The sequence below is a fragment of the Myotis brandtii genome, unplaced genomic scaffold (assembly GCF_000412655.1).
Source record: "Myotis brandtii unplaced genomic scaffold, ASM41265v1 scaffold23, whole genome shotgun sequence".
Classification (NCBI taxonomy): Eukaryota; Metazoa; Chordata; class Mammalia; order Chiroptera; family Vespertilionidae; genus Myotis; species Myotis brandtii.
In genome coordinates, this window is record NW_005358649.1 from 262,286 (window position 1) to 283,329 (window position 21,044).

Sequence of the window (21,044 nt, forward strand, 5' to 3'; positions counted from 1 at the left end):
TGGGTGGAGTGTCACCACCTGCATACACTGCTCTCTGTGAGGTGATGAGCTGTGCTGCCGTGTTAGACCCAGGGTCACCGCTGTAGATTGTAAGGGAGGGCCTTCTGGAGAGAACACCCAGACCCGAAGAGGGCACGTCAGCAGGACAATGTTGGGGAGATAGAAGGGCTTTTACATGGCCCAGAACTAAGCAGTGTTCCAGAACTAAGCGCTCCATTCAAATCTGATCAGGGCATTTACCACTAAATGCATTTCATCCAAATGGTGCCCAAGCCTCAGGCTTGTGTAAGTCATTTTTACTATAATCACTTCTTCTTCAGACCTGGAGAAAGGGCCACCCCAGTTGGCAGAGGCCCTGGGGCATGTGACAGATATGCTGTGGCTCCGCCAACCTATGTCCTACCATCACACACACACACACACACACACACACACACACACACACACACACGAGAGATACAAATCTTCACCTGGTCAGGAACCCACCCACATCTCCTACCTGCCAGGTCTTGCTCTGCCCAGGAGGAACACTGGGCAAAGATGTAAATTGGGGGATTCTCTCGGGGGGGGGAGGTGTGGAGAGGGGGTCCTGTGTCCCTCCCTCCTCCCAGCATCCTTTCTCTTTGCACCTGCCCACACCCTGGACCCAGCACAAACCCATTCCTCTCTGGCATCCTTTGTATTAAAGAGTTCTAACAATGGCCAGCATGCTCAGTGGAGTGCAAACGTCACCCTGCTCTCTGCTCCCTGAAAGGCCATATGGAAACTCCCGGTCATTGTTGGCCCACAGCTGACAGAGCAAAAGGCTTTAATCTCAGAAGGAAAGAGCCCAGTTCTGAGCAGCAACCCCGCCCCTAAGCACACACAAAGTCAAAAAGACATTTGTCCAAAGGGCCTGTCACTGATAAAAAGTTCTCTCTCTTTTTTTTTTTCCATAATTTTCTCTTCCCGCCAAAATGTCTGTACGACCAGCCGCAGCAGCAGGCCCATGGAGAGCCTGCCATCTGACCCCTCGCATGTCCCTAATTGTGCACCATCTGGTGTCTGGCACACACAAAGCCGAGCCCCGCCCCGCCTGGCCTTTCTCCAGGCCGTTTTGTGCTTTCAGGGGCCCAGGTTGTGACCACCCCCTGCCAGGCGGGACAGGGCCCATGCTGACAGGCACCGGGCCCAGCGCCATCCAAGGTCACTCAGGGGAGGAGGACAAAGGCTGAGCCCAGGCCGCAGGGCCGGGTCTCTGCACTCTGGGGTTGGCCCTGAGGACGTTTTGTCAGCCCAGGGCTGGCAGGTGATGTCGGTGGACTGGCCCTCAGCCAGAGAAAGCGATGTTCGAGCCCTAGGACCCATCAAGGTTGACAATATGAATTAAAACGTGGGGCCTATGACTCAGCAGCTCCCAGCTCCTCAGAACGAGTCCTGGGCTGCAATTCAGAAAGGCCCAGTGGCAGAGCTGCTGGGGTCCGCAGCACCATCTTTCCGTGTAACAGCAAAGCTTGGAGACGGCTCCAACAATTCAGAACAGGTCAAACTGTGGAAACATCCACACTACCAAATACTGAGTAGTGATTAGAGATGATGCTGGAGACCTGTGTATGTTGGCACCAAAGGAAATCCACAAGAAGTTTAAAAAGCAAGTTACAAAATATGTGCCATGTGATTCTATTTCGTTATCATATAAATATAAATGTATAATTACATGTTTGCATGTGTGTGTGTATGAAGAAAAGATATATATGCCAAGATGTTATTTCTGGATAATAAGTTTATGCTGATTTCATCTTCCTATTTCTTATTATGTGTATTTTATACTTACATCATTTATATAATGGAAAATTATGCATACCTTGAGCTTTCTATTAAAATGATTAATACTTTCAACAATAAAGAATTATTTTTTTAAACAAATGATTATTTAATGTATTCATTTTCATCCCCAAATATACACTCCCTAACACATACACACACTCTCTCTCTCTCTCCCCCCCCTCCCCTAATTTTTTTGGTAATAATTTATCTCAGAAAATGACTTCATCTCAACTCTTAATAAACGGGAATTATAAAATAATGGTCTCATTCTTGAGCATGACACTAATATTTTTTTCCAGGACACAATCCGCCTTATGTTTTCATGAAAAGGGGGGAAATATCATCATAAATGAGAAGATAGCTCTCCTTATAAAATAGGAAAAAGAGGATAGCTGACATCTGTTAATTATATGGCCTAGAGCTCTGCCTCTAGGGTTCCTCTCATCACTCTCACCCAAGCATCCAACCTCCTCAGCCAGCTACTCAAACAGAGCTTTGTGGTTATTACTAAACGCCTTGTCATTTAAAGCCATTTTCTCTGGATTATACAAGAAGAAAACCCATGCAGCTGCTGGGAAGGCAATGGGCCTTGTTTTCCCATGGGCCCCTTTTGTTCTTTACCACAGATCATCTGTCTATATGAGGATTTCGGGTTGAAAATTGCTGATTAACTTCTCTTTCATCACAGAACCTAAAAAGACACCATCATGGCTGCACTGAAGTCTACCACTTCCATGTTTTTCTACATTTAATATTATAAAATCAACTACTCTGCCAACTAACATGAGCAGAGTTTCTGATATCACGGTGCCAAGAAAACAAATTGGCGACAAGGGCTAAATTCTAACTTCTCACCAAGGTTGGTGTTCTCGTTCACTGGGCACAGGACACATTCAAGAACATCGACAATACAGAGTGCCTGGGAAAAAGTAAACATCTTTCTGGGACCCTTCAGCAAAATCTATAGAGAAGGAACTTCTTATCCAAGAGCCCCAGGAGCAGTTCCCAAACTTTTAGCTTTCATAGACCTACAGACATCATGCTCCTTTACCCCTAAATACTTCAGTATTTGCTAGAACAAAGATAGTCACTTATACAAGCTGAGCACAGTGATCAAAATCTTCAAATTTAATATTAATACAATGTTATTATCTATAAGTTTTATTCCTGATGCTAATTATTATGAGCTGAATGTGTCTTCCCCATATGTTGAAACTCTAGGCCCCCTTATTACTATATTTGGAGAGGGGGTCTCCAAAGAAGTAATTAAGGTCATAAGGGTAGGATTCTAATTCAGTAAGAGTGGTGTTCTTACAAGAAGAGACACCAGAGAGCTAGCTCGCTCTCTCTCTCTCTCTCTCTCTCTCTCACCAGATGGTGATGCAGCCAGAAGGCAGCCTTCTAGAAACCAGAAGCAGGACCCTCACCAAAAACTGAATTTTTAGACACCTTGATCTTGGATTTTTCCAGTCTTCAAAACTGTGAGAAAATAGATTTCTGTTGTTGAAGCTGCCCTCTCTATGGTATTTTGTTATAGCAATTCGAGTAAACCAATACACTCATGGTCCCAGTAATGTGACTTTGTAGCAATTTTTTTTTCTGGCCCAGCATCCAATCCTTCCAGAATTCTTACAACACTTTGTCTATACCCCTTGCTTTGGTTCACAGTGGGTGTGGGGGACGGGAACTGCCATGTGTTTCTTATAAGCTTTTAGCGTGTATGTGTCCATCTCTCCAGGGAAGCTTTAAGCAAAATGAATCTTTGCTTTTGTCGTGCACATCTGGGATTGTTATACATGGCCCACACAGGGCCTTGCACACAGAAGGTACTGAATGAATATTTTTTGATTGATTGAACGGGAATAAGCTTTCATTACTAACTGCATTACCGCTTCAGGCTAACCGTCACTAAGTGAACCAGACCTTGGTGGCATGTCCTGTCCTGTTGCCAAAACAAATCTTCCCATTGCTCACTGGGAATAATACTTATTCACATGTATGCTCTAGTTTGTAAAAATAATTCTGTATTCACGCTCAGAGACAAATAAGCTCTCAAATCCCTTCAAGATAAATGTCGACCACTTACCAAGATTTTAAAGACTCTTCAGGATCTGGCCCTAATGTGCATTTTCACTGTATTATTATGTCTTACTATTCACTCCACACTTGAACCAAAATGGGTCACTTGTCATTCCCTTTGAATGTCCTTAATTTTCCATTCTCCAACCTTTACTCATTCTTGCCTTTTCTGCCTAAAATGCAATTCCTTCATCACCTTTGATTAAAATTACTCTCTAGTATTGGTGCTCAACATGGAGGTGAGTGAAATTCAATTGTTCTTCCCTCTTTGCATGTATACATTTATTCCACAAATACTTATTGAGCACCTGCTACATTGCAGGCACTGTACTACATGGCATCTACAGCAGTGGGTGAGACAGATATAGTTTCCTGCCATCATCATCATCATCGTTGCCTTTGCTAGTGGTCAGTCTATTTGAGAATCTGAGCTGGGTTTATATTTAGAATGACTTGCTTTCCTGATGTAATAGTACAACAGTTGGTCCTTTGGCCAACAAGAATGCCTCACCTTTGTAGACAACTCGAGAGTTGATAGGAACATACACATTCATTATCTCATTTCATCCTAATGCAGAGATAATTCAGAGATAAGCCCGGTCCCATCTTATGAAAGAGGAGACTAAGACATTAAGTTAACCGACCTGGACTAAGAAGGGTAAGGATGCTGGCCTTCTGACCCCTTGTCCAATTTCACCACCTCCAGAAACCAGATGTGGAGAAGGAATGAGCAATATTAGCTCCACTTTATAAATGAGAAAATTCACTCCAGCACAACAGAAGTCAGATATGCTGCAAAACAAATGCAACGTAGTGGCATTTGGAAATAAAATTCAATGAACCGTCTTCTACCAAGGTAACATAAATCAGCAATCAATGCTTTGAGAAAAAATTCACTAGTTGCTGGAATTTAGTTGAATTCATAAGTTCAATTGTTGGTAATTTGACCTTGCTTCACAAATACTCAAAACTTGAACAACTAATATTGTAATTTGTTAAACCCGTAAAAATGTCAAATGTAACTAATTCTTCTGCATTTCCAGTTTTGACTTATACTACTAAAGTAACTTAACATTTCAGAAACTTTAGAAAAAAACTCATACTCCACAAATTCTAACATGACCACTGTCAGCTTGAAAGTGTTTCTTGTCATTCTTTTGTCAGAGGCACAAGTTTTATATTATTACAAGTATAGTTCCTCATCCCTGGCTTGTATTTTTTTTCACCTGATGTTCTATTTAGACTTTTCTGTGTTTCAACATAGTCTGAATGTAGAACAGGTCTTGGAACCAGAAGACCCAAGTTCAAAACACAGCTCTTCCACTTATCACCTACCTGCAAAGGCAGTTGTAGGTCTTTTGGGGCCCAAAGCTTGTACAATTTGGGTGGCCCTTCTTTACAAAATTGAGAGCAGAATGAATATTTCTGTGGAATGAAAAAAGGAAATAACACATTTGGCCACAATTGTAGATTTTGTAGATTTTGATCTTTGCTTCTGAGATGTCTTTAGGTGATTTACCAGAAATGCTTCCTGATTGCAGTCTAGTTGCCCCCCCCCCATACCACGTGATTCTTGAACTCAGAGGAGCCCTGCAAATGGGGGCCCTGAAGTTTTAGCTTCATTTGCTTTATATTAAATACACCTCTGCCAGTAGATGTTGAGCAGGTGGTATAACTTCTCTGGTTATTAGTTTGCTCATCTATAGAATGGAGTCATAATGGCTACCTCAGGAGGCTGCTGTGAGCACCAAATGAAATAATGAAGAAACCAAAGTTGGAACCCAGTAGGCACCACACAGGCTGGTTATTATTCCCTAACACCAATGCACTGCATTGCTCCAGCTTCTTGTAGAGACCAATTCCCTTTCGGTTAGATTATCATTTTTAAACAATCTATGTTTTCCTTTCTCGTCTTTTTTTTTTTTTTCCTGCAAAAAGCTTTATTCTTTCCATTTGGTCCAATGCATGGGAGAGGACTTCAGGGTGGTTAAAAGAATGGCTAGTAGTTTTGGGGAGAGGCTCAGGCAAAAGCCAGACACCAGGAGAATGCAGAAGGGCCCCTCAAAGGCCTCTGGACTCCAAAGGCTCCTAGTCGTGCTTGAGGGTGAGCCTTTTGAAAAGATACTCGCCCAGCCCAGCCTGGGGGCCGGCCAGCCTGCAGAGGTGAGTCAGGTGTAGCCCATCTTCTTGATGAGTTTCACCTCCTCATCCAGGAAGTGGGTCTGCTCAGGTAGAACCCAAGACACGTAGATCCAAAAGGGTCTGATTCAGGTTCCTCTCCAAGTCCATGGCCACTTCCATGGCGTTCTGAGTTTTGCCCACTCATCTTGGGGAGGCTTCAGCACGTCCTGGAAGAGAATGTGGCCACCACATTGGTTTTGCATCTTTAAGAGATGCTCGGAACTCTCGAGCTGCTTCTCTGCCAACTCGAGGAAGAAGTGGCCCACGCCCTCGAGAGTCACATCTTTGCAGTGGAAGTAGAAGCAGAGAGAGAGGTAGGTGTGGGAGGCCCGCAGATGCAGGCTGTCCAGGCAGTTGACGGCCGCCTCCACCTCGGTGGAATAATGCTGACAAATTTGGGAGCTCATGGTTGGTGGTTGTTTGGCAATAAGGAGTTAAGGTAGAAAAAACAACAGTGTGTTGGCTGGTCTCAGAGGTGGTTCTGAAGGTGGTGACTAGATAAGACGATGGAAAGTGGCCGGAGGCTGGAAGAAGGGGTGTCCTGGGGTCTGTTCTGTCCAAACACTGTTGAAGCAAGAGACAGATCCAGGACCGCTGAGGGCACAATCTCTTATGCCATTTTTAATGGATTTTTAGACTAGTAGATTTTGTTTGTTTTTACAAACCCTTCTCTAGCAATGTATAGCTAAAATAGAAAGCAAGTGAAGCTACACTTTATCTGGGCCTTCCCTTATTTCTTCTGAAAACAGTGCCTAATAAAATCTTTTTTTTTTCTTTTTTGGACGCGCTGATGCAATTAGAAAAAGGTTAGGGGACTAAGAGATTCAACGGCTCTGGCCTGTGAGCAGACGGGCCATTCATAACTTTGTAGTTTCTAATTCACAGCAGTCTCAGATGAATTTCCTGCCCAAGCTGGTCTGCTTATGGGACAAAAGCCTGGAGATGTGTTTGTTTCACGCCCCATTGGAGGCACACACTGCTCAGGGCTGGCCCCTCTGGTGGCCTATATTCATCAGTGATTTGGCTTTTACAAATCACTACGGGGGAATCCAGGTTCAGCAGCACATAAATGCTTTCCTTCATACTACTGGGACTCCACCACGAGCCTTTTTATTTTGTAAGTAACCCACAAAAGTTTCAATTAGCTATTTCCTGTTACTGCTTCCTACCAACAAAAAATACCTTTGTCTGCAGTGATTTCTCCAAAATGTTATGAAAAGTCTGAAGGTGACTCCAGAAAGTTGCCCCTAAGTCATTTATTCCCCCTCTGAGGACCATGTTCATGTGGCTGCATTTTACCTGATATTCTACCGGCTCTCACAACCCAGGACTAATTAGGTACCTGTAAAGTAATACACGACGTGAGGAAAGATGCTAATGCCCCTACAGGCGAGAGATGCCAAGTGTCTCATTTCATTTTAGTCAATTAACCTCAGCTTTAGTCCTGCCTTTGTGAAAGAAATGCTTCTGCAGTTACAGCTACTCCAGCTTCAGCTCAGTTACCTCACCTACTGTAGTAATGGAAGAGGAACGGGAAGGGAGAGCTACCAGGTGGGGAGGAGAGATGAACCTGAAAAGGAGGCTTGGCACCATCTCAAAAACATACTATCAACAATAAAAAAGATATTTAAAAAAAAATCAGATCTGGGGCTAAGGGGACAGAAAATGGGCCATTTACAACCTCTGAGTGCTGCAGAGAAGAAACAAGAAACCAATGAACTAATTTTAAAGAGTGGGTGATGAGGCATAGCTATTATTTGCCAAGATTTCTCTTATTAAAACTATAGTACAGTGGGGCCTTGACTTACGAGTGTCCCGACTAATGAGTTTTTTGAGATACCAGCTGTCTCTCGGCCAATTTTTTGCATTGAGTTGATAGAGTAATTTGAGTTAACGAGCTCCTTAACGAGCTCAGTCTCGGAACTAATGAAACTCGTAAGTCAAGGCCCCACTGTATTCTCTTTTATATTAAAAAAAGGATAGCCCTGACCGGTTTGGCTCAGTGGATAGAGCGTCGGCCTGCAGCCTGAAGGGTCCCAGGTTCGATCCTGGTCAAGGACACGTAACTTGGTTGCGGGCACATCCCCAGTGGGGGGGGCGGGGGGGGGGCAGTGCAGGAGGCAGCTGATCGATGTTTCTCTCTCATTGATGTTTCTTATTCTCTATCCTTCTCCCTTCCTCTCTGTAAAAAAATCAATAAAGTATATTTAAAAAAAGGATATATGTGCAAAATACTTAGAGATAATTGAATACTTATAAGCAAATTTCCTTAAATACTAAAAGTAAATGCCTGGTCATTATGCATTCTATAAGAGATAGGCTAACCTCAGTTTAAAATAAATTTATAAAAGTGGCAAAAGTATATCTGCTTTGATTTATCAATGTTGATTCTATGGTAAATTTCACTATACTACCTCTCTTAAGGTATCTGATCCACCTCTTTATATCCCAGTCCAAAGGTATGAAAATTTGTACTAATCCCTACTGTTGCTCTTTCCAAAGCTAAGCTGATTTTTTTCTTCTACTTTTTTTGGGGGTGGGGTGGGGTGGGGGAGTGGGGGCATCAGTATAGCTCAGTAAGTGGTGATTTCTAATAAGGAGAGTGTGCCCAACCCTATGCCTGGGGAGAATGCTTCCCACATACACACACATGGATGCATATTTATTAGATAAATGAATGAACCCCCCCACCCCCACCCCAAGGCTCCTCTCAGCAACCCTCCCACCCAGGGCAACCACTATCCTAACTTCAAATACCATAAATTAGTTTAGCCTGTTTTGTACTTGCATAGAAATGGAAACATACACTATATACTCTTTTGTGCCTTATGCTTAATTTTAAATTTAAGACTCAACCCAAATCTCAGACAATGGATTGAATGCCAGCTCAACAAAGCACTGTGTGATTTTAGACAAGACTCTTAACCTAAGCCTGTTTTCATCCATAAAAGTGGATTATAATAAGGTTTACCTAATAGAGTTGTTGAAAGGATTAAATGAAATAATGTACGTGACTGGTACATGGCTTCAGCTGCTACGTTGTCCTATGTTAGTCTGTGAACTTCTGGGTGGTGCAAGACCCATGAGTTGTGCTAACCCAACAATTCCCTATAGTATAGGGGAGATGGGGAATCCATACTATCCAAATAGTGACCAACCATTTTCTTTTTCTTTTTTTAAAAAAAATATATTTTGACTTTTTACAGAGAGGAAGGGAGAGGGATAGAGAGTTAGAAAGATCGATGAGAGAGAAACATCGATCAGCTGCCTCCTGCACACTCCCTGTTTGGGATGTGCCCACAACCAAGGTACATGCCCTTGACTGGAATCGAACCTGGGACCCTTGGGTCCGCAGGCCGACGCTCTTTCCACTGAGCCAAACCGGTCAGGGCCAACCATTTTCTTATTCTCAAATGAGTATCCACAAATAAAATATTAAACTTGGCTATTGATCTCACTTGCAGCCAAAGAAGAAGATATGCAATTTCTATTACACAATTATTCATCTCCCCTTCTAGAACATCGGCTTCCTTAAGGGAAGGGTCATGTCCCGTTTATCACAGTATCCCCAGGACCTAGCACCAGGTACTGTAAGCACTCAGTTAAGTATTGATCACTAGTTCAAAGAATCAATAAGTGCTAATTGTATTGGGGCTTAGGAAATTATGTCAGAATTTGGCCCAATCTTTTGAGCTCTGGATTGGCAAAATGACAGTAGTAAAATCAAAATAAAGTCAATCTCCCTCCCTCTTACCCTGTGCTGGCCAGGAAAATCCAATCTAGCACATTCTATACTTGGAACTAGAATAAGCACCCAGGTCTGAGACCTTCAGAAATAAGGACAGTGTACTACACTGCTTTCAATACTGAGTTTGCTCAAATTCAACAGCTTTTAATGTATTAATGCCAAGATACTACAAAGTTTTCAAAAACACTCTCTTCCCAACACGTCAGCCATAAATAATTTTTTTCCTGGTATATTTCATCTTGGTGTATGATGTATTTCACATATTCTTGACTGTACAGTGGGGCCTTGACTTACGAGTTTAATTCATTCCATGACGGAGCTCGTAACTCAAATTACTTGTATGTCAAATCAAAAAGTGAACGAGTGAGACACGTGATGCTGGGCTGATGTTGTGGTTCACTGTGACGTTCGCTGCGCCAACTAGCGGTGGGGTATCTGAAGCTGGCTCATAACCCGAATTTTAGCTTGCAACTCAAAGCAAAAAATCAGCCGAGAGACGGCTAGTATCTCGAAAAACTCGTTAGTCAGGACACTCGTAAGTCAAGGCCCCACTGTATCTTTTTTTTTTAAAGCAAGAAAGGGGGAAAGTGTAATGTTAGGATGCAATTTCACTTGGTTCATTTTCCCCTCCACTACTTACTTAAAAATAAATTTTCATTTCTCACAGAGTGAAGTGCCTCTTGAAAAACTACCATCTGTGTTATATTACAGTTAAAATTCTGATTGGCTGGCAATCCTATCACTCTATAACTGGATAAATCGAGCAGGAAATGACATGATTATAAAATGAGCTAAAAGATTTTTAACAAAATAGTTTACTGACTATAAAGCAAAACCGGTGTCATGCAGATAACTAATAAACCAAAGCTATTTATAATCTGTTGCATAAAATAAGTATGGCTAATATTCTCCATGTCATGACTAATTTTTAAAAATTCTTCAATTTAATACTTACTGAGATTTTCTAAGTACCCTGCTAGACACAGGAGCTACAGACAGCAATCCCTACTTTTCAAACCAAAGTCTAGTGGGAGTTTTATGGAAGCACTAAGATAATGAGGAAACGATTCACCGGTCTGTGCCCTGAAGGTTGAGTAAGATGTTAACAGGCTAAGGAGACAAATGCAGTGATGCAGAGAACATTGCACACACAGGCATGGAGACAGGAGCATGCGCATTAATGTTCTTGGAAGACGCAAGTCACCAGTCCACATTAGGAAGTGAAGAATTATTTAGGCATCAGACAACTATAGAAGGTCTCTGAATAAGAGAAATGTGACAGATCTGCTTTCTAAATGTGTTTTTTATGCTGAATATAAGAAGAGATCTGCTTTGTCCTCTCAGCAGTTACATTACACACTGGTTTCATGTGTCAGTCTCACACTTAATACAAGCAGTCTACCGAGAGGTAAACTCATTTCTGGTGGGTGAATCCATCAAATTTCTGAGCCTAAAAGGCTAAAGGTAAAATCTGGATGAATTCACCCAGGCAATGTAGTAATCCATAGACCTGACTGGGCGACCAGTTGACCTTGCCCAGGTGACACCCAGATGTGTCTGTAGAATGGAGAGCAGAGCGATTAAGTGAAATAATCCAATTAGAGATTAAGAAATGGAACTAGAACAGTGGTCTTATGCAGGCTGAGAATTTACAACAGATTTCAATGTGAGGGGTGAGGGAAGGACAGGAGACTTCTCATTGGATGATCGAAAGGAAGGCCACATGACTAAGGGGGCAGAACAAAGGCAGGGCAGGTCCAAGTTGAGAAAAAGAGGACATGATGCATTTAAGGTGCTGACAGAGTGTCATGGGGAACTATTTAAAGACAGTTTAAGATAAGGCTCAGAAAGAGGCTCAAGAGTTGTGTTAAAAGATAAAATCACCCATAAAGGGAGTCCTAAAGGAGAAAAGAGCTCTAAGCACAGAATGTTGGGGTGAGTCCTTAAGGTTCAATGAATAGCATAACACACAAAACCAAAGTGAAATGAGCAATGCCAAGTCAACTTGTACACAGATGCTTTATTTCTAATGTTAATAGTCAACACTGTAAGCGAGATTCTCTCGCAATGGAAAGTTTTCCCATACATCAAGAAACTCAATTTAGTCAGGGTAATTGCTGTATTAATATGAAAACCTTACAACGAAATACAGTATTATATATGTGTACCAGTTTCCATGCAAGTATGGCTGCTACATGTATGTCTGGCATTTTTATAACATACTGAAAGAAATTCAAATGAACACAACAGTATAAAGGTGACTTAAGATGCCTGACATGCTTAAGATTTTAAAAGTTCTTGCAAAAAGCAACAAAGCAGTTAACTGAAGGATTCAACCAATACCAACCCAAGTAGTACTATATCCAATAATACCAGGCGTCTTTGCAATATACTACCTTTGGAATAATTTAATGCTCAAGAAAAATTATGCTTTAAAAAATATAGCTCTCCAAAGATATTATACTTTGGTGATTGGATACTATGTACATCCAAGGGCTACATAAATTAAAAAATAATAATAAAAAAACAGAAAACAAAAAAATGAACCATTATGTGCTATTAGTTCAAGGCAACTAAAATTGAAATGATCCAGTATGATTTTGCTACAATCATTGGTTTTACAAAGTGAAATTTCTGTGAGAAGTTCACTAATTAGGAAGCAATCAACATACTTAACAAACATGCTAAGATGATTCCAATTGGTCCATCTATTTGTTATCAACAAGGCATAATCTTAGTACTAGACATTTTCTTCACTTCTCACTACATCTGATATGCAACAATGAGCTAGTGGATTTAAATAGCTTAAACCCTATTAGGTCTATTGTTCAAGAGCTAGGCATTAAAATACTTAGTATTTCCAATTCTATTAACAGAGACCTCAGAAAATCTTAAGCTGTTTTTGTCTTAAGGCATAGTATTTTGGTATTTGCAAGAATCTGCCTGGTAATGGTTGATTCCATTAAGTTAACTTGAGAACCTGCCATCATTTGCTTTTTTTCTTTTCAAACAGTGCAAGTGGTGGTCGCTCTTTCCTTCTCTCATAGCAGCATACTTCAGGGGTGGAGAGGGAGAGAGTGTGTCAATTATAAATAAAAATTAAAACTACAGTGTACAATTCTATTTACCTGTCAGTGTTTAAGTTGACAGCACACTATTATATGCCTCAAAAATATTACATAAAATCTCTACACAAAAGCAAATAAAGACATTCTTTCAAGAAGAAATAAAATAAGTGCAAACACCTAAAACAGGCAACTGAAGCAACTGTTGTAACCTGTAGAGAAACACAAAACATTTTTTAAAAGGACAAAATATTTTTATAAATAAAAGATAATGTTCTCTATTTCTGAAACATAGAGTAAATATAACAAACTTCTAAGTGCAAACTGTTTTTAGGGACCAAAGTACCATATTATTTTTTAAACAAAATGCAAAAATTTCAAACACATATACAAATTACCAGATTAATTTATATGAACCCTCCCCGTATAATTTAAAAAGAAAATATTAAATTATTATTTAGTACATTTTTAGAACTACTTTGTAACCAACATGATTTAAAGGGCATAGTGCAATACTTAGGTAGATGTGACATACAGTATAGATATTGTATTCTTTGCAGCTATAACTTACTACTGTTTCATACTTAAAAGTCAAAATTGTTCTTATGTAAGCTGTAACAACAGGAAACAACACTAGCTTCTAGACACCCTGTATAGGTATAAATATCTACATTTAAGCTTTAAAAATGAAAATAAATTATAAAAACAGACTTCTTTCCAATTTACAAAGTTTTCCTGCTCCGATATACTGTACAATACATTCAACAAACTCTCAGATCTTCTGAGACTTATGAAGAAAATACTGACTCTTTACAAAAGAAAAAACCCTTTTTCTATGCATTTTGTTTTCAGTACTATGCTCAAATAAATACATTTAACACTGTAGGTAATTTTATTGTTTTTGAAAAATACCAAAATTTAGTAGTGCAACGTTCTATCCTTCAACTTCCTTTCCATTGTGTTTCTTTGTAAATGGTAGGCTAAGTAAATCAGCACGTTGGCAAAAGTACTTCATAAAACCATGTGTGCTTCCCATACATAGACTAATTTCAGAAATTACACATACTCTGTAACAAAACTGCAGCATTAAGAGAGTAGCAACATATATCTTCTGAAGAAAATATGTGAGAATTTACTTTTAGAATATCCATAAACAGTCTAATATGATTTTCCCATCTTGCTCTTTAAAAACAATTTTTAAAAATCTCATCTCTTAAAAGATAAATTACAAAACTGCCTACCCCTTAAGCGGCTTAGCTTTCTGCCTGCTTAGTATGAAAAAAGATGCAAACCGTTTTAGGGCTGTATTAAAACCTTAAAAACAATTAATAGACACAAATTTCATTGCAACCTAATTTAGTATAGGCTATACTAAGGGAGTGGGGCATTTCATCAACTTTAATAACAATTACAGTATGAGAGCTCTTGAAGTGCTGCTGGTGGCTGTGTAAGTGCTCAAATATCTTCTTGCTTGTTCAGTCATAATGAGTTGGTCTTCTGTCTTCCCATAAACCACTGTTTCCCATTCACAGTTTGACTAGAGAGGAAATATTAATAGTAATGTTAAAATTACTAAAACAATTATCCATACTACTTCACAATTACACGTTTAAAAGGTAATTATTTTAATTGATTGGATATTTGATAAGTAGTTATAAAAAATATTTGGATAATGACATTGTGATTCTTTTTAAATAATGTTATGCTTTAAAAATACATACTGAAATATTTTTGGTCATTTCTTTGGCTATCTATATTGTTTACACGCCTGTGGAGGCAGTTTAAAAGCTTTATGTCTTGCAAAATAAGAAATACAGTCATAGCACAAAATCAAGTTTATGTTTGTTTCTTGTGTTTTCTGCCCTTATTATAAAGACTATTACTTTATAGGTATGACCTGCTGTGTAATAAATTTTCCTGAAAAGCTTTGTATTAAACACTTGGAAATCAAATTATCTTAAATCAATTAAGAGAATATGCTGCAAGTCCCTTTGAAAAGCAGTGGCTCAAGACAGAGATGAGGTGGCTATACTTGATTGCCAAAGATGTTTTCAAGGAATGCTTAAATGTCAGGGATGCTGGTGCTGCAGTCATTGTGGTATAAAGAAAACTTCCTCCTCAATGAACTCTCAAATTCTCTGGTTTGAATTCTTCAGATAACATAGTAAAAAATTCCAGCCATTTGGAACTACATAATGGCTGCATAGCAACAGGAAAAAGATGGTTTTACAACTTTTGAGCCAAAAAGTTCACTGGAAACCATTATACCAACAAAATCAAGCTGCAACTGATTCCAACCACTTACCCTTTCAAGTAGCAATTGGGGCTATATTTATGTGTTATAGGAAAAGAGGTGCCAGAAGCGAATTTAGATATCTTTCGTTTAAAAATGAAATAATACACACCCCTATGTTCATTGCAGCATTATTTACAATGACCAAGATTTGGAAGCAGCCCAAGTGTCCATCAGTAGATGAGTGGATAAAAAAGCTGTGGCACATTTACACAATGGAATACAGTAGTACAGCTGTAAAGAATGATATCTTACCTTTTGCAACTGCATGGATGGACCTGAAGAGTATTATGCTAAGTGAAATAAGCCAGTCAGAGAAAGACAAGTACCATATGATTCCACTCACAGTTGAAATCTAATGAATAAAATAAACTAACAAACAAAATAGAAGCAAACTCACAGACACAGAGAACAGACAGGATGGGGGTTGCAGGGCTGGGTGAAAAGGTGAAGGGATTAAGTTAAAAAAAAAACAACAACAAAACACACACACACATACACCTCGTAGACACCAACAACATCATGGTCATCACCAAAGGGAAAGGGGGTGGATAGAAGTAGAAGAGGGTAAAAGGGGTATAAATGGCGATGAAAGGAGACTTGACTTGGGGTGGTAAACACACAATACAATATAATACAGAAGATGCAGTATAGAATTGTACACCGAAACCTATATAATTTTATTAACCAATGTGGAAGGAAAGGAGAGAGGGAGGAAGGGAGAGAGGGAGGGAGAGAAAGAGGGGGTGGAGGGAGGGAGGGAGAGAGGAAGGAAGGAAGGAAGGAAGGAAGGAAGGAAGGAAGGAAGGAAGGAAAGAAGGGAGGAAGGAAAGGAAGGAAAAAATGAAATAGTGATTAGGAAATCACCAGACAAGTCTCTCACTACAATTCCAATAGTTTAGTTTATATGTGGCCTGATAAAGGAGTCCCTCAAAAACCCAAGTTTAGTTTGAGTGACAAAATAATAATGAATGTTTAGTTACTGTTATAGTCACTGTCAAATTTAAAAAGAAAAAGCATAATTTGTGATCAGTAAGTCCAAAGTGATAACTGAATAAACAACAACAAAAATCATTAAAAGAAATTTATAAATTCATACCTGAAGATTCTTTTCCAATGTGACAACTTTGGAAGTGTTAGGGTTTGGTTTCTTTTTATTAAGTGTATATGTTTTGTTGGTTAAATTTATATCTTGTTTTTCAGGAGTCAAGTTGCACCTATTGTCATGTATTTCCAATAATGGTATCATTAATAAAGATGTTGTAAAAATATTTTCTGACTAAGAGAGAAAAAAAAGAAAGAGGAAAATAAAATAACTAGTTCAAAAATAGTGACAAATAGAGGGACTACTGAATAAGGGTATTGGAAGCCTTGTTAATTTTCCTCTAAGAAAGCTTTTGGCTCTGATAAAATTTCTAGTAATGTAGTAAAATTAAATATTTCAGAAATAAACCAAAGATAAATACTGAAATTTAAAGTTTTAAGAACTACCACTTTTTGATATCATACATAAAAGAGACCCAACTCCTCTCAAAACAAAAACATATAAAAAGCAAGGAAGTAAAAAGAAATATTCTCTACAGTTACATGCTTCTTTCTGAATTAAGCAGAATAACACTAAAGGAAACTTTATATGACTCTCTAATGAATAGACCACAATGAGTAAGAAACAAGAAGCACTAGAACTTACAGCAACCATTATTTTTTAAAAAATCTTTACAAACCTGTGTGTCTGGAATGTCTTCAGTCAATAGTTGAGGACCTGGTTCTTCTTTTTCCCAGTTATCCAAAACTAGTGATTTTCTGACTTTCTTCACAGAAGCAGTATGCTAGAATGAATAATTTACAATAAAAACTTATGGCAAAGTCACTTGGCCATGATAAGGCTTTTATTAACAATGATACCAAAAGATTACCTCTTGTTTGCAGCTTTTGTAAACAGGTTCATCTTCCTCTTTGAGGAATATGTCCGTTCCAGTTTCTTCTTTTAGAACTTCCCGAATATCTTCTTCCAAGAAGGCAAGTGGCTGCGACTAAATTGTTTTTTAAAGGGTTTTTAAAAAGTCTTTTATACCAATTCCTTTTTCTCCCATATAAAAACCCAGCTTTTATATTTTTTTCATTAGTGGCTTAATTTTCTCCCCGTCCCTTTTGATACATAAGTTGAATAAATTAATCAACTAACCAGTTTTATGGCAAAAACAATATTATACCTTGCAAGCATTGAATGAAGTGTGGCACTTTTTCACATATATATGTGAAAGCACAGATAACACTTCCCATCTCTATTCATAAACTACTGTTGCTAACACTATTATTAAAATTATTTTAATAGAAGCAACTAATTAAGCACATATTACTTAAAACGTAGCGCCACCAGATTTATTTCTATTATCTCTTTTATCTTCCCAATAACCTTCTGGAGTGCGTTTTATCAACTCCATTGAACAGAAGAGAAAACTGAGCCTTAAAGAGATATCCTGATCAGTTTTAAAAATATTATTAGGAAAGTGCTTATGTATATTAACATATTAAAATTATTTCATTCTACTACAGGTAACTACTACTGAAACTACGAAAAGCTTGGTTTTAGTGTTCAGAAAAGAGCTCTGCTGACACTTGGTTTGCTCTCTCTAGATGATATAGCATTAAGTAAAAATTCACAATAGCCAAGCAAAGGTTTATTTACAAGTCAAAAAGAAAGATTAACACAAAGTCAAACTTATAAGTCAAATGATAAAATTTTTATCAGCTTCAGTGAACAGCATTTTTAAAAAATGTTAAAAACCAAGGATAAAAATAAAACTTTGTTTTTATTAAAATTAGGAAAATTCTTTAAAAAGAGTATACATACCACAATTTTTAGCGGTCCATATTTTTTCTCCTGAGCAGCTAGCGCATTCTTAAAAGGAGTAGGAGTTCTTGGTGTGGTACCCAATATAGATCTTCTAATTGTAGGTGTTCTAAACCTATCCAATCATTTAGATATTTGTATTACAATCAAAATTTGTCTTCATAGGAATTAAGGAAGGCAAAGTCATGACAAAAAGCACACACTAAATTTATCTTGCATATACACATGCTTTATTTAAACACTAGAGGCCTGGTGCACAAATTCGTGCAGGGGAGGGGGGTCCCTCAGCCCAGCCTGCACCCTCTCACAATCCAGGACCGCTGGCTCCTAACCACTCGCCTGTCTGCCTGATCAGCCCTAACCACTCTGCCTGCCTGCCTGATGACCCCTAACCACTCGCCTGCCTGCCTGATGACCCCCTAACCACTCGCCTGCCTGCCTCATTGTCCCTAACTGCTTGCCTGTCTGCCTGATCGCTCCTAAACGCCTCTGCCTTCCTGCCTGATCGCCCCTAACCACTCTGCCTGCCTGCCTAATCACCCCTAACCATTCTGCCTGCCTGCCTGCTTGATTGCCCCTAGTCACTCACCTGCCTGCCTGATCGCCCCTAACTGCTCACCTGCCTGCCTGGTCACCCCTAACCGCCTCTGCCTCAGCCCCCAGTGCCACGGCTTCATCTGGTAGGATGTCCAGGCTAATTAGCATATTATGCTTTTATTATTATAGATTACAGGACAATTGTAAAGTATGCCTGCTTAAACTAATTCTTATTCCAATCAATTATCTTAAATAGAAAAGAGAACTAATGTAGAAAAAAAACAAACAGTAAAAATGTTGTTTTGCTTGAATTCAAAGTTTTACACTGCATTTAGCTGGTTTTCAGTCTCCTAAGAATAAATGTAAGGTGATGATTTTTTTTTCAATTCTAAGTCCCATATGGATAGGGATTATGATATGTGCATAAATGGATAAAAAGTTAATCTATTCTTGAAATCTAATCTTCTAATTTTCTCTAACATAATTATTTAATATCTACTTACCCTACATTTTCCTTTTGATCTTTGGGGGTTGCTTCCTTATGAAGAGGGGTTGTAATAAGAACTTTCTGCCCACAAATAGGGGTTGATGTAAATGAAGGATTCTCTATATTAACTTGTTCATTTCCAGAGCATGTGTTGAAAAACTAAAAAAAAGAAGAGAGTTTATAGTCAATTTCTAGAACATAAATATCCCTGCATAATTCTATTAAACTGATAAAATTTTCAAATTGTTTCCCAATTTTTCTTAGAAAAGGATTGCCTATAATACCACATTTACATTCCACTCCAGGAAAATTAAGCTCCAGGAGGGCAGGAATTTTTGTTTTGTTCATCACTGCCTTCCCAGAAATTAGAACAGTGTTTAGCACATAATAGGCATTCAAGAAATAGTTGTTTAACAAATATTCAAAAGTTAAGAAACAGTACAAAACTTTTAAAACAAGATATTATCAAATAGGAATCTAGAAACCATAAATAGCTGCTGTGTTAAATGTAACAGTTTTGTACAACAATGTAACTGAAAAAAAGTTTTATTAGTTTATTAATAAGTGATCTTAAGTGTCCTTTTCTATGAGAAAACTTTGAATTCAGAATAATGCTTTGCTGATGAGAAATACAGCTGTCTGGCAAATTTACCTATTTACAACACATCTCAGAACTTCTGAGCTGCCAAAACTGGTATCACACAGTCTATTTTCCAAATGACACACTTTACTCATTGGATCTTAACTTACATACAATTGTGAAGTACTAATTTATTTTTGTAGCCAATAGGTGGAAATTGCCATACGGGATGAATTTTAGCTCTATCAATTCTGGATCCTAATATTTGCAAAATACTTAACCCTAAGATTAGCAGTCAAACCCTCTTAAAACCCTGCAATGATGCCCATCAATTATAGGGTAAATTTCAAGCTCTTTGCCATTGAATATAAGGTCTTTATAATCATGTCTCACCTTCTCAGCCACTTTCCACCTTAGAATTTACACTCCACCAAAAAATTACTAGTGTGCCCAAGCCCATTTTACCTTCCTCGAGGACAGCGGTTCTCAACCTGTGGGTCGCGACCCCTTTGGGGGTCAAACGACCCTTTCACAGGGGTCACTTAAGACCATCGGAAAACACATATATAATTACATAGTGTTTTTGTGATTAATCACTATGCTTTAATTATGTTCAATTTGTAACAATGAAAATACATCCTGCATATCAGATATTTACATTACGATTCAGAACAGTAGCAAAATTACAGTTATGAAGTAGCAACAAAAATCATTTTATGGTTGGGGGTCACCACAACATGAGGAACTGTATTTAAAAGGTCGCGGCATTAGGAAGGTTGAGAACCACTGCTCTAGGAGCTTTGTAATTTTGGGGGCTGGGCTGGGGGTCACACTATTCACATTGCAATCTATGTAAATGACACCCCCCAAAGGAGGAGAAGGCACAATTTTCAAAAAACATAGTGATTGTGTCCTACCAGACTCCCCTCATCTTCCCAACATCAAAACACCTCCAATAGTATCTCAGCACCCTCCAGGTTTATTTGAGCATTAAATTTCCTTTTTCTCCCATAAAATGTTTTAATCTCTTTCAGGACACCAAACACCAGCTCTATCTCTTACTAACTAACCTGAACAACTTGCTTAACTTCTGAATTTCATTCCACCGACCTCCTAAGGTTTTTTGAAAGGGGGTTAACTGAAATGCTATAATAAAAGTGTTTAGGCCCTAGCCGATTTGGCTCAGTGGATACAGCTTCAGCCTGTGGATCAAAGGGTCCCGGGTTCGATGCCGGTCAAGGGCACGTACCTTGGTTGCAGGCTCCTCCCAGGGCCTGGGCAGGGCTCATGCAGGAGGCAACCAATCAATGTGTTTCTCTCACATCGATGTTTCTCTCTGTCTTTCCCTCTCTCTTCTACTGGCCCTAAAAATCAATAGAAAAAAATATCCTCGGGTGAAGACTAAAAATAAATA

The 21,044-nt window shown here is 38.9% G+C and overlaps 1 protein-coding gene across 4 annotated transcripts in view; it reads right to left on the reverse strand.

The window, feature by feature from the left end:
• Positions 1 to 11,814: 11,814 nt before the first annotated feature.
• The window catches only part of MYBL1 (v-myb avian myeloblastosis viral oncogene homolog-like 1), a 32,883-nt gene continuing 23,653 nt past the window's right edge, over positions 11,815 to 21,044 (reverse strand). For 2 of the 4 annotated variants that reach the window (XM_014539797.1, XM_005866338.2), the window contains exons 11-16: positions 19,067 to 19,209; positions 18,027 to 18,141; positions 17,089 to 17,205; positions 16,897 to 17,001; positions 16,272 to 16,451; positions 11,815 to 14,416 (exon numbers count right to left, since the gene is read on the reverse strand). In XM_014539797.1, coding sequence (XP_014395283.1) covers positions 14,288 to 14,416; positions 16,272 to 16,451; positions 16,897 to 17,001; positions 17,089 to 17,205; positions 18,027 to 18,141; positions 19,067 to 19,209 — 789 coding nt within the window. In that variant the 3' untranslated portion in view covers positions 11,815 to 14,287. The remainder of the gene's footprint in view (positions 14,417 to 16,271; positions 16,452 to 16,896; positions 17,002 to 17,088; positions 17,206 to 18,026; positions 18,142 to 19,066; positions 19,210 to 21,044) is intronic. The other 2 variants (XM_014539798.1, XM_005866337.2) reach the window with 1 other exon arrangement.